This window comes from Nyctibius grandis, chromosome 7 (assembly GCF_013368605.1).
Source record: "Nyctibius grandis isolate bNycGra1 chromosome 7, bNycGra1.pri, whole genome shotgun sequence".
Taxonomy (NCBI): Eukaryota; Metazoa; Chordata; class Aves; order Nyctibiiformes; family Nyctibiidae; genus Nyctibius; species Nyctibius grandis.
In genome coordinates, this window is record NC_090664.1 from 25,752,666 (window position 1) to 25,765,152 (window position 12,487).

The 12,487-nt window shown below is 38.7% G+C and overlaps 1 protein-coding gene across 1 annotated transcript in view; it reads left to right on the forward strand.

Moving 5' to 3' along the window:
- The window catches only part of CRPPA (CDP-L-ribitol pyrophosphorylase A), a 144,897-nt gene extending 132,637 nt beyond the window's left edge, over window positions 1-12,260 (forward strand). Inside the window, exon 10 of the mRNA XM_068405009.1 lies at window positions 9,619-12,260. Within this exon, the coding sequence (XP_068261110.1) occupies window positions 9,619-9,723 (105 nt within the window). The 3' untranslated portion in view covers window positions 9,724-12,260. The remainder of the gene's footprint in view (window positions 1-9,618) is intronic.
- The last annotated feature ends 227 nt before the right edge of the window (window positions 12,261-12,487 follow it).

Below are 12,487 nucleotides of genomic sequence, written 5' to 3' on the forward strand. Positions count from 1 at the left end.
AGTAAGGATGGCACAGTGATCTAAAAGTAAAGAGAAACATTCAGATATGTGATACTTACCTGCTTATAATTTTATAATTACACTGATGACCTCAGATTTCACTGGGTAGAAAAATCCTGCTCGGTTCTTTGAAGATTTTTTTTTTTTACCTGCAGTATGACACAGTTTGCCTATCAGATAGAGCCTCTGGCACTTGATCTTTAGCAATGCCATGTCTTTTTATATTTTGAGGATTGAGATAGTTGTGTACTTAATCTTTTACATCTGGCATTTCTTCTTTTCCCCTTTCTCCTAGCTTGTTCCCCCACCACTTCTCTCTGTCTTTGCTACATACGTATTTTTGCCTTCTTACTTCCTGATGACTAGGGCTAAAACACTAGTCATCGAGTGAAACTGAGCTTGAAAGTGCTCTATTTCTCAGCTTAAAATAGGAGAAAACCAGCTAACCTGTGCTGAACCGGTTTTGCTCTGCTACTAGCCCTGTGTGTCAAATGCATTCATACGTGATCCGTAGCTGCTTTGTCTCACAGTGGAACAGAGCAGCAGAGGATCCACCGCACCTACACACTGAGGGAAACGCTGTTACATGCTGCTGCTGCGTTGAAGGCTTAAATCCCATTCCGGTGTGGATTTGTTAGTGCTATCAGATTGATCCAAAGCTTTCTGAAATCAGAGGCAAGACTTGCCACAGCTTCACTTGACTTCATCTCGATCTTAGATTTTCAGCAGCTTGCAGTGCTGGTTGTCAGAGGAGAAAGCAAGTCTCCTGTGCCTCAGGAGCATTTCACTTTTCCTATATTGATAGTAAGAAACGTTTTTTCCTTCCCTGTAGAAACCCTTATGGTGTGTTTCACAAGGTTATCGGAGTGGTACCTCATAAGGCATGTAGGTAGTACAGTAACATATATTAACATGAATACATTTCATATTATAGTCTTATTTGGTAACATACTGTATTAAGACACCACCTCTAAGAAACCTCAAACACATAATATACTTTTGCAGACTACCACATCTGTTAAATGGCTGATTTCTGCCAGTATTTTTGTACCAGTCCTATGCAGGTGGCAGAACTGGCTGCTAGCTCAAGGATTAAGCAGCTTTTTGAACAACTTAGAGGGAAAGATGGTTGACAGATGGTTGTGCTGTCACTGCTGGCATACTCACTCTTGCCAAGAACTTAGATCAGATAGTGTTAAGTGCTGAATGAAAACTCTTGCTTAAGCTGCAATGACTGAACGTGCTGAAAATGCTCTTTGTAACAAACTCTTCAGACAATTTTTTGGTCCAGGAATTTTTATTGATTATTCAGTATGATCACACTGACAATTTTTCTTAAGGGAAAAAAAAAAAAAGACTTGGAGAGGACAAGAACGGGGAAATATAAAGCCTAGGTCTGCAGCTGACAGAGGCATTGGCACTAAGCTCATGTCTGTTCCAAACACCGTTTGTCTATTTTACATCAAAAGAACAAACTTTTGGAGCAAAAGTTAGAACAGAGCTTTCACTTGCACCCCAGGCATGTGGACTAGCATCTAGGCTTGAGTCATGTCATCTTTCTGTTGTGGTACAATGACTGTACATAGAGTGGGTATTCCTCCACAGGAATTTTAACTCCAATCCAAAAAAAGTTTGTGCTAGGAGGTGGATTAACCACCTCACACAAAAAAGGGAACTGAACCACATGGGGATAATGGAGCTGTTTTAAAACTGCTGATTTAGGGGAATTCTGTGTATTCTGTTCATACTAGAGAAAAGAATTAATCCTATTTGTGTTTTTGGTTTTTGTTTCTTTGTGCTGTTTTGGGTTTTGTTTAAACAAAAGAACAATATTTACCTTCAGTTTCAAATCTGTGAATCTTAGGTGAAATGATACATGCAATAGCATTAGGGAGATAATCCTTACAGACTCCAGGAGATTTAAAATACTTCTCTGTCCTCAGTGTATCCACACAGTCATTTTAAATGTTGATTGCGCTCCATTTTCTTATGACAAACTAGAAGAGGCATGGATGATCAATGGTACAGGAGGGAGAGGGATACAGTACAGTATCACATATTTATGCACAATTTATCTCAGTTTGGGTTGACTGTAGCATGGATGTACAACCATTTAACTGCAGGGAATTAACTCAGACCTGTCAAAGTTCATTAACTAAGAGGTCTCCTAGGCACCATTAGCACAGTGACAATTTGGTTCTTCCGGTGCCTCTCATCTCTTTTCTCAATCCTCATTGCATCCCAAGTATCTAGATTTCTAAATTATTTCTATTTTGAGGAGTATCCACTAATGAAAAATTGATTACTTTCTTAGTTCAGAAAGGAAGCAAGGCTGTGTATAAAGAGGTTTAATTGTGAGCCTGCTGGAGGAATTTTGAACCCAGCTACCTGCCTGAACTCAAATGCTACCTTAATTATTTCTGAATTATTACTTGAAAGGAAATGAAAAATATTCAGAGAAATAGTTTTCTTGTCTTTTAGAATGATCTGCATAGCTATCTTCTTATTGAGATAAAGTGCTGCATTGATATGGTGTATGAGATGTCACTTATCAATAGACCCTTTGGCACATGGATTAAAAAATGTGATGTGGAAGCGTTTTAAGATGAAAGGAGACTTCAGGTTAATTTGTACTGTTACAGAAATGGAGGTTGCTTTAATATGTAGATGCATGCCACTACAGATCTTGAGTAGGAAAAAATGCTTCTTCGTGAATCTACCAGAGAATTCCTCCTGCTGAGATTAAACACCAAGCCATGTTATAAGATTCATTTCTAGTAGTGGAGGAACCTCAGTCCCTCTTCAGATTTTTAAATGAAAAAATGTTAATTAAAGAAGAAAATTGCTAGTATTGAGGTTTCTGAGGCTAGATTCTCTACTGAGTTTCTCTGAGTGCAAATAAAACACTGTCAGTATGTGACATCAGGCGAGTTTTGGAGGCACCTGGTATAGCCTTACTATAAGTTGCAGCGTCCCATGGAGTTTTAAATTAAAAGCAGCTCCTCTTTTACTGCCAGTGTAGTCTTTTGCAAGATGTTTGCCAGAACACAGACCATTCCAGCCCTTTTCTCTGCCGCTCATGCCTTGTGGTGTGCCTGGTGTGCACCCAAGCCCACCCTGCGAAAGGGAGCAGTGGACATGCTCCATCACGCCGTCATTCCGCTGCCTCCAGTCTTTTTTCCATAAGGTAGCAGGAACGTGCAGTACGGCACAAGTACTGTCTTGTGCTCTGGTTCATCTCTCTCTCCTTCTTTGTTTTGGTAGGAAAGGTGTCCATAGAGCAGTTAATCTTGTTTAACTGTTTATGTGGTAGCTGCATGGGATTTGTGCCTTGTTCTGGAGCGAGAACAACCCCATGTACCAGTATAAGTTGGGGACAGACCTGGTGGAGAGCAGCGTAGGGGAAAGGGACCTGGGGTCCTAGTGGGCAGCAGGATGACCATGAGCCAGCAATGTGCCCTTGTGGCCAAGAAGGCCAATGGCATCCTGGGGTGTATTAGAAGGGGTGCGGTTAGTAGGTCGAGAGAGGTTCTCCTCCCCCTCTACTCTGCCCTGGTGAGGCTGCATCTGGAGTATTATGTCCAGTTCTGGGCCCCTCAGTTCGAGAAGGACAGGGAACTGCTAGAGAGAGTCCAGTGCAGAGCCACAAAGATGATTAAGGGAGTGGAACATCTCCCTTATGAGGAGAGGCTGAGGGAGCTGGGTCTCTTTAGCTTGGAGAAGAGGAGACTGATGGGTGACCTCATTAATGTTTATAAATATGTAAAGGGCAAGTATCAAGAGGATGGAGCCAGGCTCTTCTCAGTGACATCCCTTGACAGGACAAGGGGCAATGGGTGCAAGCTGGAACACAGGAGGTTCCACATAAATATGAGGAAAATCTTCTTTACAGTGAGGGTAACTGAACACTGGAACAGGCTGCCCAGAGAGGTTGTGGAGTCTCCTTCTCTGGAGACATTCAAAACCCGCCTGGACGCGTTCCTGTGTGATATGATCTAGGTAATCCTGCTCCGGCAGGGGGATTGGACTAGATGATCTTTCGAGGTCCCTTCCAATCCCTAACATTTTGTGATTCTGTGATTACTTGGTTCTGTGTATTCTTGATGCATTTGGGTAGGGAGAGGAAGGCACAACTGTCACTTCCCAGCGATGCTGAGGCTACATCTATACTGGTAAATAAACAGGCTGGGGATGGTTCTCTTGTCCTAGGGCTAAAAGACACAGCATGCCTCATGTCCATATGGCTAAGTTCTCATTTTCCCAAAAGAGGGTGGCCTCATTCAGCCTGTCCCTTGGGAGCAGTCCCTGGCCTGCGCTGTCCCCTGAACCATGCCCAGCCATTGTCTGGGAACATGTTAGCTGGCAGGAGCCAAAACGGTGCCGGGGAGGGGGCTTACAATGGAACAGCAAGGGCAGGGGTGTGCCAGTGCATGTCCTGGCCCTCTTTCCATTCCTGGTACCAGCATAACTGTATTAATATTGATGGTCCCTAAGTTCAGCAGCATCTTTAAATCATGTTTTCAGGTTTGCTGTCAGCCATATAATCTGGGCTAACATTACAGTTATATTAATTCTTAAAAACTGTATTAAATAGGAAGTCAAATTATATACAGCAAAACAGAGTGCAAATAATGGAACACAGCTGTTTTATTCTTTTGGAGGGATGCAGTAAAAGGCAGAGATAATACCGGCGGAGGCTTGGGGTTTTTTTGAGCTAAAAAGGGTAGTATGTGTTTTTCAAGCTGTGCTTAAACTGGACTAGTACATATGTAAATTGAAATGCATGTACGTGAAGTTCCAGCCGGGGAAAAAAGAAATTCTAAACAGATTGAAGCAAGGAAATGAATTGTTAGGGAATGTCAGTAAATATTCAGATATCCTCACAGTTTCTTAAATAAGTGCACATTTGTAAAATACCGGATTTCATATTCCAAACACAACTTCAACTGTCTCCCTATATCCATTCCCAGTCTTATTCTGCAGACCAAAAAACCCCTACAGTCAGTAACCCTGCATTGAATAAATTCTGAATATGAGTTACAACCACCACACTATGGTTGTGTTGGAATATTTTTACTATTTAATAACAGACAAAGTGGATATTTTATTTTGGAATCAAAGTGCTGTTATGTGGATTTATGGTTTATAAGGTTGGCAGTGTTTCTGAGTACTTTCTTTTCCAAAGTACATAAATATAAAGTGGTAAAAGTTTTGTTTTTAGCTTATAAATGCAGTTAATCATCTGTTCAAACAATAAAAAATTCTATTTATTAATGGCCAAGAAATGTTAGGGGTTTTTGGTTTTTCTTTTTTACAAGAGACTCAAGTCAACTGGATGAAATGAATAGACAGTGAATATCACAATGGTTTAGAGGGGATCATGGCACACCAGTTGATCATGTGGAATTTCAGTCATTAATCCATTAAAACTCTTAATGCCTCCGAGTCTTATTTAAAGGTCACGGTCTTTTTTAAGGATTTCGTTGATGAGGGAAAGAACTGTTCGTGTTTGATCCAGCCAGCACGTGCACGGATATGCACTCACTGAGTAGCGTGCTGAAGTACGTTCTCTGCTTGGAATTTGCAACACTGAGCAGTGGGTGGGCAGTAACGTGCGAGAGCTCTTGTGGGCTACAGGAGGATTTGTATTGATCGTTCTGTTCTTACATCCTGTTTTTTATCCTGGTTACAATATATGCAAACGCGTCAGGCAATTAGACATGTGAAGACCTGGTTCTGCTTGATTATTTGACTTCCTGCAACTAATAATGAGATTTTTGAAAGATTTAGTGCTATGCCATTGAATATAAAAGAGGATCGGAGGCCTGTATGTGCAATGGAGGTAGGTGTGGTAGATTAAATTTGTCCTGGCATCCTTATTGAAGCCTCCCTGTAGGCACTATCAGCTGTAATCAGCACTGTTGCCAGAAATAACATTGCAGTGTCAGAAACATGGGTGTTTTAAGGGTATAGTCAGGGGACTTCAAGTGTTCACTTATTTGTTTAACTTTAAATTAATAAAGACCCACAAGTTTCTTTTTCTTTCCTGGGTTGTTGTTGAACTCTGTAATTTAAATTAATATTCTTCATAAGCACTGCTGGCCTCCAAATTACCTATAACTACTTAGGAAAAAGGTAAGTATCATTGAGGCATGTTGAAAATATCCACTTATGTGCACGGTAATGGCCTAAAATGAAATAAATTCCCAGAAGGATTCAGAGGAGAGGAAAGAATACTTAAGATATAACTTAACTATTGTGTCAGTCAGCGTTATGCCTACACTTTGTGTTCTCTTCCAGTTGCTAAAATTTCTTTTTCTGTTCTCTTTTTCTTGATAATAAGGACTAGAAATGATCAACAGAAGTTATAAATTATGCACAGGCTATGACCATCGATTACTACAATAATGATTCCTAGCATAAGAGCGAGTCTTGATTCTCAGAAAGATACAGGATATACAATGATTTGAAATTCCTGGAAGAGTCCAGTTTTTTTTGCATTGTTTACTACCTCTTTCCAGTAAGACTGTGGCTGTGAGAATAAAGCAAATTAAAATCGGCACATGCTTGACCTTTGTGGCACTGATTTCTTCTGCACTCAGAGGCTGGCTCATAGGCCCAGGTGCTGGACGCTGCTCAAGGAATAGGTGACCCTGAGATCAGACTGGGACAGTGGGAAGGAGCGACAGCATCAATCTGAAAATTAGTAACCCCTAGGATAAATACTTTAAAGGATTGCCCAGTTGAAATCTTCAGTACATGCTTCACGATGTCATTTAAGCATCATCTGTAACTGTATAGAATATCTTTTATATTACATTTGTTGTCTTAAATAAGATAATGTATATTCACTTAAAGAATACACTTCTGGTTACTTCCAAAAAACAGACTTATAGGGACCAATTCTGCACAGGAGACAATCCTGTATGACAGTTCGTTGTTTCTGACATTGTATTGATTGATCCTAAGAAAGACAGGAGTTTCCTGAATAGTTATAATAATAGTATTAATAATCAGATTATTAGAACTGAAGTAATTGTAATACTTGCAAATGCATTTTAATTTGTGCTGCTTACTTTTTGTGTTTCTCTTTTGAACAAATTGCAATTCACCAGTTGATTTCAGTGGGGTTTATAGACTGCTTCTGCACGCAGGTTTCCATGCACGTTACTGTGCCACGTTGCCTGTGTTACAAATACTACTCATAATTTTTTTGATGTCTTTCCTTCAGAACATGGAAATTAGCACTAAAGCCTTAAGTTTAGCTTTAGAAAAAGCTTTTTTCAGTCTAAAGGAATCTTATAGTGTCACTTTCAACCTCTCCTGTGAAAGTTAAATTTCTTTCTTTTGCTTCCTTTTATGTTCAAAAACTTAAATAATTTATTACTGCAAAGGAATGTGTACTGAATCCAGTAACCAACAGAGGATGTGGAAAGATTTATTGGGAGAAACATTAAGAGCATTCCTGGCCAGGTGTATTTTTTTTTTCTTTTTTTGTGAGAAGGGAAAAAAAATATACACCTCCAGCCAACTTCAGATATGGCTGGAAGCCCATTTGGAAGACAGCGTCTGTAACTGTGAAGTGCTTCTCGAGACAAACCGAACAAAAAGCAATGAGGGGCGCAAAGAGATTGGCGCTGCTGAATGTCAGGAAAAGTGTTGCTAGATCTTGAAAGTGACTGCAATGTTTGCTGTCCGAGTGGGTGTATGCACATGACTTCCACTCTCCTTGTACGTTATACAGCAGTTTATGTGGGAAATGAGGGAGTGAAACCCCTACCAAATTGGAGGAGTGGGTTTTGAGTTCCTCTTTGCACCCTCGGTCTGTGACAAAAGGTACTGGAGGAGCAGGACCTAAGCACGCTTCTGCCCTCCTTGCTTAACTCAGTGGGAGGTGTCACTCAGTAAACGGCAAGACACAGCTGTGGTGAACATTTTTACTCTAAGAAAATTTTTTGGACCACTAGTAAATTATTTTATTACCTATTAGAATATATAACATGAATTTGTGAGGAGCGTAATCTTTTGGGGGTTTACAAATTGTGCCAACTTCCTCATTTTATCATTTTTAGGATAAAAATCTAGTCACATGCAAATATAATTTTTCCAGGAATGATAAGAGAGTCAGGTATAAACTAGCTATTTCTAGTTCTATCCATTTACCTCTCTAGCATTTTTCCTATCATTTACATAAAGCAAAAAGTTAATAAAAGCATTATAAAATATAATGCTACATATTTTAGAGTGTTCCAGGGATACTTTTCCGCTACTAATTTTTCCTTCAACCCCAACTTCCTAGTCTCAGCTCCCCTCTGTAGTAGTTGAACAGGTCGGTCCCCTCAGCAGTAGCCTTATTCCTTAAAAAGCAGTGACTAACATTATGTTTTTGTATAAGTTGTTGAAACCATTTCCTCTTTCTCCATTAACCCAAGTGTCTTAAACATGTAATCTACAAATTATTCTTTGATGCAGCATCTTGGAAGAGTTGTGGTGAAAAGACAGAGAATCAAACTGCTCCATCTGCCTGCCCCAGGTGGGAAGCTGTACCTCTCATGTTACAGGACCGTAATGATGGATTTTCCTTGATCTGTCCAGTCATCTGTTCCATTGTATACCAGTCCTTACTGTTAAAACACTTTCCTGACTTCTTACATCCCAGTTTAAGTTCCCTTAAGCCTATTGCTTCCACTTTTATCCATTGTGGGTACAGAGAACAGTTCTAGTTCTTTGTAGCTCCCCTTCTGTATTTGAAACTCTTCTAGATTCTCCCTAGAGTTTTGTAGACTTTTCTTTTTCTCTGTTGCTTCACAGAAATGGTTTCCTCCTGTTTCTCTCTCTGGGGATGTGTCTGTGCCTGGCTACACCTATTGATATTTTTCCAGTGCGCAAATGGAAATGTTACTGGTAGCAAGATGCCAACCTTTTATAGTCAATACAGTTAAGAAAATGTGGCAATTGGACAAAGGACTCTTTCAAATGTGAGCTGGAGTGCTCAGTTAGAAGCACAGAATCAAAGTTTCATTTTATTACTTCTTCCTGTGTTGGTCTCTATACTTGCCTATCAAAACCAGACTACTTTTTAAAGTTATTTGATACAAAGATCAGCCTAAACTACTGAAGCCCCAATGCTTAAAGGCCTTTGTGAGTTTAAGTAGTTTGTAGACTACAGATGGGATTCAGTAGGTGCTTAAAGTTATAGGTCTTTAACTATGCTACTCAATTAAACACTTCATTTTGTTCCAATGTTTTCAAACCAAAAATTTTGACTACCGTTTAGATTTTAAAAATCAGTTAGGAAGCAAGTGACAGAATCAAGCTTCTGTTTTGGTGGTCTCTGGATAGGAGGCATTAATTCTAGCAGTTAAAATAGATTCAGTTTTAAAAAATATTTGTGCTTTTTCAATCGTCATGGAGATTGGAAAATGGATATTACTATGAAATTGTTTCCTTAAAATATAGGTTTTAGAAGTTCTTCTTCAAATAAGTGCAAATAAATGTTTTTATTTTTTTTCAACAATCATATGGTAATTTTGCATACTTGAAAATTGATTTTAAATATTTATTTTTTTCCACTCTTGTTAACATATTGTTTCCCTTGCTCCTTTTTTTTTTCCCCAGGACCATTTGCTGCTTCAGGAGACAGTAAATTCTGCTGCTGCTCTTATCGTGGCATTAATAAAGGACAGAAACCTAGAGCTGATTGGGCAGCTGTTGGTAGCATAAGACCATAAATCACGTGTAGCTTTTGGAAATTTCTTTTTCATCATCCATTCACCAAAGGTCTTGAATAATTTTACCCTTTGATGAAAACTCTGGATTTATGACATTTACTATTAAGATCTTTTAACAACATATTTTTGATACTTAAAGTGCAGGTCTGATATTATGTATAAAGTGTAAAATGAAATACAAATCATTCTGAGATACACTGGGTACATACTGTGAGGAATGATACTGAAATGTTTTTTTGTGAGGTACTGATCATTTAAAAAGGCGCACAGAGGATACTGAAGCATTCAGCCTTCATGCAGAATTGTCTTTAACCATGCATGTGTGTTGTACTCTAGGACTGCATGAATGAAATTTGATTTAAGATAAAATAATCCTAAAGCACACCTCTTGTTCTTTATATGAAATTATTTTAAAATCACTGCTATACCTATTAGTGAATGTAGAGTTCATTATACCGTGTAGCCTTCCTGACATCAGCAGAAATGCAAATTGCAAGAAGTGTTTGAAGGTTCAGGTGCCTGTCCTCCATGTAATGAAGGTAACCTTGAAACAAAGAAAAGATGTGCATGGGGGCAAAGAGGTGCTAAACACCAGTTTTCCAGATGCAATGTGCTCTGGCTGTAGCACTCCTTAGTGGTACACTTCTTCCAGTACCCATGTGCCATCATTTCGAAGTAGCTCCAATAGCTCCTCTGAGTACTGTATTACACATACTCTTGGTGTTTGCGTGTGTGTACGTATATACGTGCATGTGCATATGCATGCTTAAAGGATGAGTTAAGACTGAAAAAAATGTTTTGCAACCCAATCTGTAGGCAGTGGAGACATAGGAAGATTCTGTTAGCTCATCTACAATTTTCATCTCTTGCTGGTTAGCATATGTATGTGTTAAACAGTAGTGAAGAGAACTGTGTGTTATGAGTTCAGGTATATGCTACATATGTATTCAAGTGTGGGAAGTTCAGACAGGAAGGTAAAATGGTGAATGGTTATTACATGGAGCATCTCCAGGTATCAGAACCACTAAGAGCAATACAAGAAGAGGACAGTCCCTGAAAACACCTGTCCCTCCCTGTGCATCAGACTCAGGAATTCCAGCTTTCCTGCAACTTGTGAAGGGGTTAGGTTTAATGTCTTACATACCTGCTGTGATTGGAATAAGGTCTTAGAGAAGTATCCCCACCAGAATTGTCCAGTGAGCCCCCAATTCAGTCTGCCCTGAGCAAGAGTACTGTCAGTTCAGCAAGTTTCCCTCTGAAACCAGCATTCCTCCCCTTACTCCCAACATGTTCCACTCCCTCTGGTGCTCAAACAAAAATTAGGATAGCATGATCCCAGCTTGGTCCCCTTCCCTTTCCTCTTTCCCTTCACCTGACTATCTATACCTCTGTTTGAAATCCCTTTTAGAAGTGATGTTGATCCCAAACTGCCTTCATTACACAATAAAATAAAAAGTTGTTAGCTGACTGTTCTGTGTTCAAAGCACACATTTTCTTCCACACAGAAGTCATATTAAGACAACTAACAAAGTTCTTGTGCATCATCTGCTTTCTTCTTTGCTTCTCTCTCGTCTCTACTTTGATTAATAATTTGTCCTTTTCTGACATTGTGCAACATTCTTATTAGCTCTGTGTATGGCTATAAAATAGGCATATTTTATTCCTGTATATATTCATGCCTGTTCATATGCAGAGTATGCAAATAAATAGGGAACTAAAGAATTTATTATTGGTATTCATAATTTAACAGGACAGCTTTCACAAATAAGTTTTCTGAATTCACTTTTATATTAATGGATTTGATGAAGGAATTTGACTCACAGGCTTTTAAAAGACGTGATGAAAGATGGTTCTTTGACTTTATTTTGTGACTCTTCTTCACTTGGAGACTGAAATACTATCCATGATGTGTTTTCCCCACATAATAATAAGCAAGTGAATTTGGAAAATCCTTTATGTTTTCCATCCACTCTAATTTATACATTGTGATACTGCCTTAGCATTGGATTGTGTGTAACTGATCATTGGCTTAAACAGAACCTTTTACTGTGTACGGTGGTTTTACTTACCTCATTCTCTTAAAAGGATTTCAATCCAATTGAAAATGTTACTGCAATGAACAGCTGTAATGAAAAATTATATTATGGTTGTTTATGGACTTATTTTGAAAAGAGAACAGACAATGAACAACAAAAAGTAAGTTTCAGGTCATCAAATACACTTGGTAATAATCTTAAATGGAAGATAATAAGCGTTGTTAATGTACTGTTATTCATTGCATTATGGATTTTTTTATCTTTAACGATCTTTTAAAATAATCTACAAACACTGAAAAATCTATTTTGCTGGAAGCAAATACACCAACAACAGAACTACTAAAACAAATCACAAAATACTAGAACTGCAGTAAAAAAAAAAGAAACTGGACTGTGATTAATGCTATTGTGTATTCAAACCAAATTTAAATGGTCTTTTGGATGATTTTTAATACTTACAATGGGAATAAAGATATAAAATGAAATTAAGAAACTGGTTGATTGTTTTTTGTCTGTGCATAGCTTCTCACAAATAGCAATATACACAAGAAACTTGGCAGCCTTTTGTACACACATGCTGTTTTGAATTTAACTAGTGAATCAGTCACCACCCATATTGCTTTGAACATTTGGACAGAGATAACACAAAGTAAATAAAAGCTCAGACTTTGCCAGCCTTGCTTACCTTACTCCTCAAGCACTCTGATTAGTCTTCCTTGG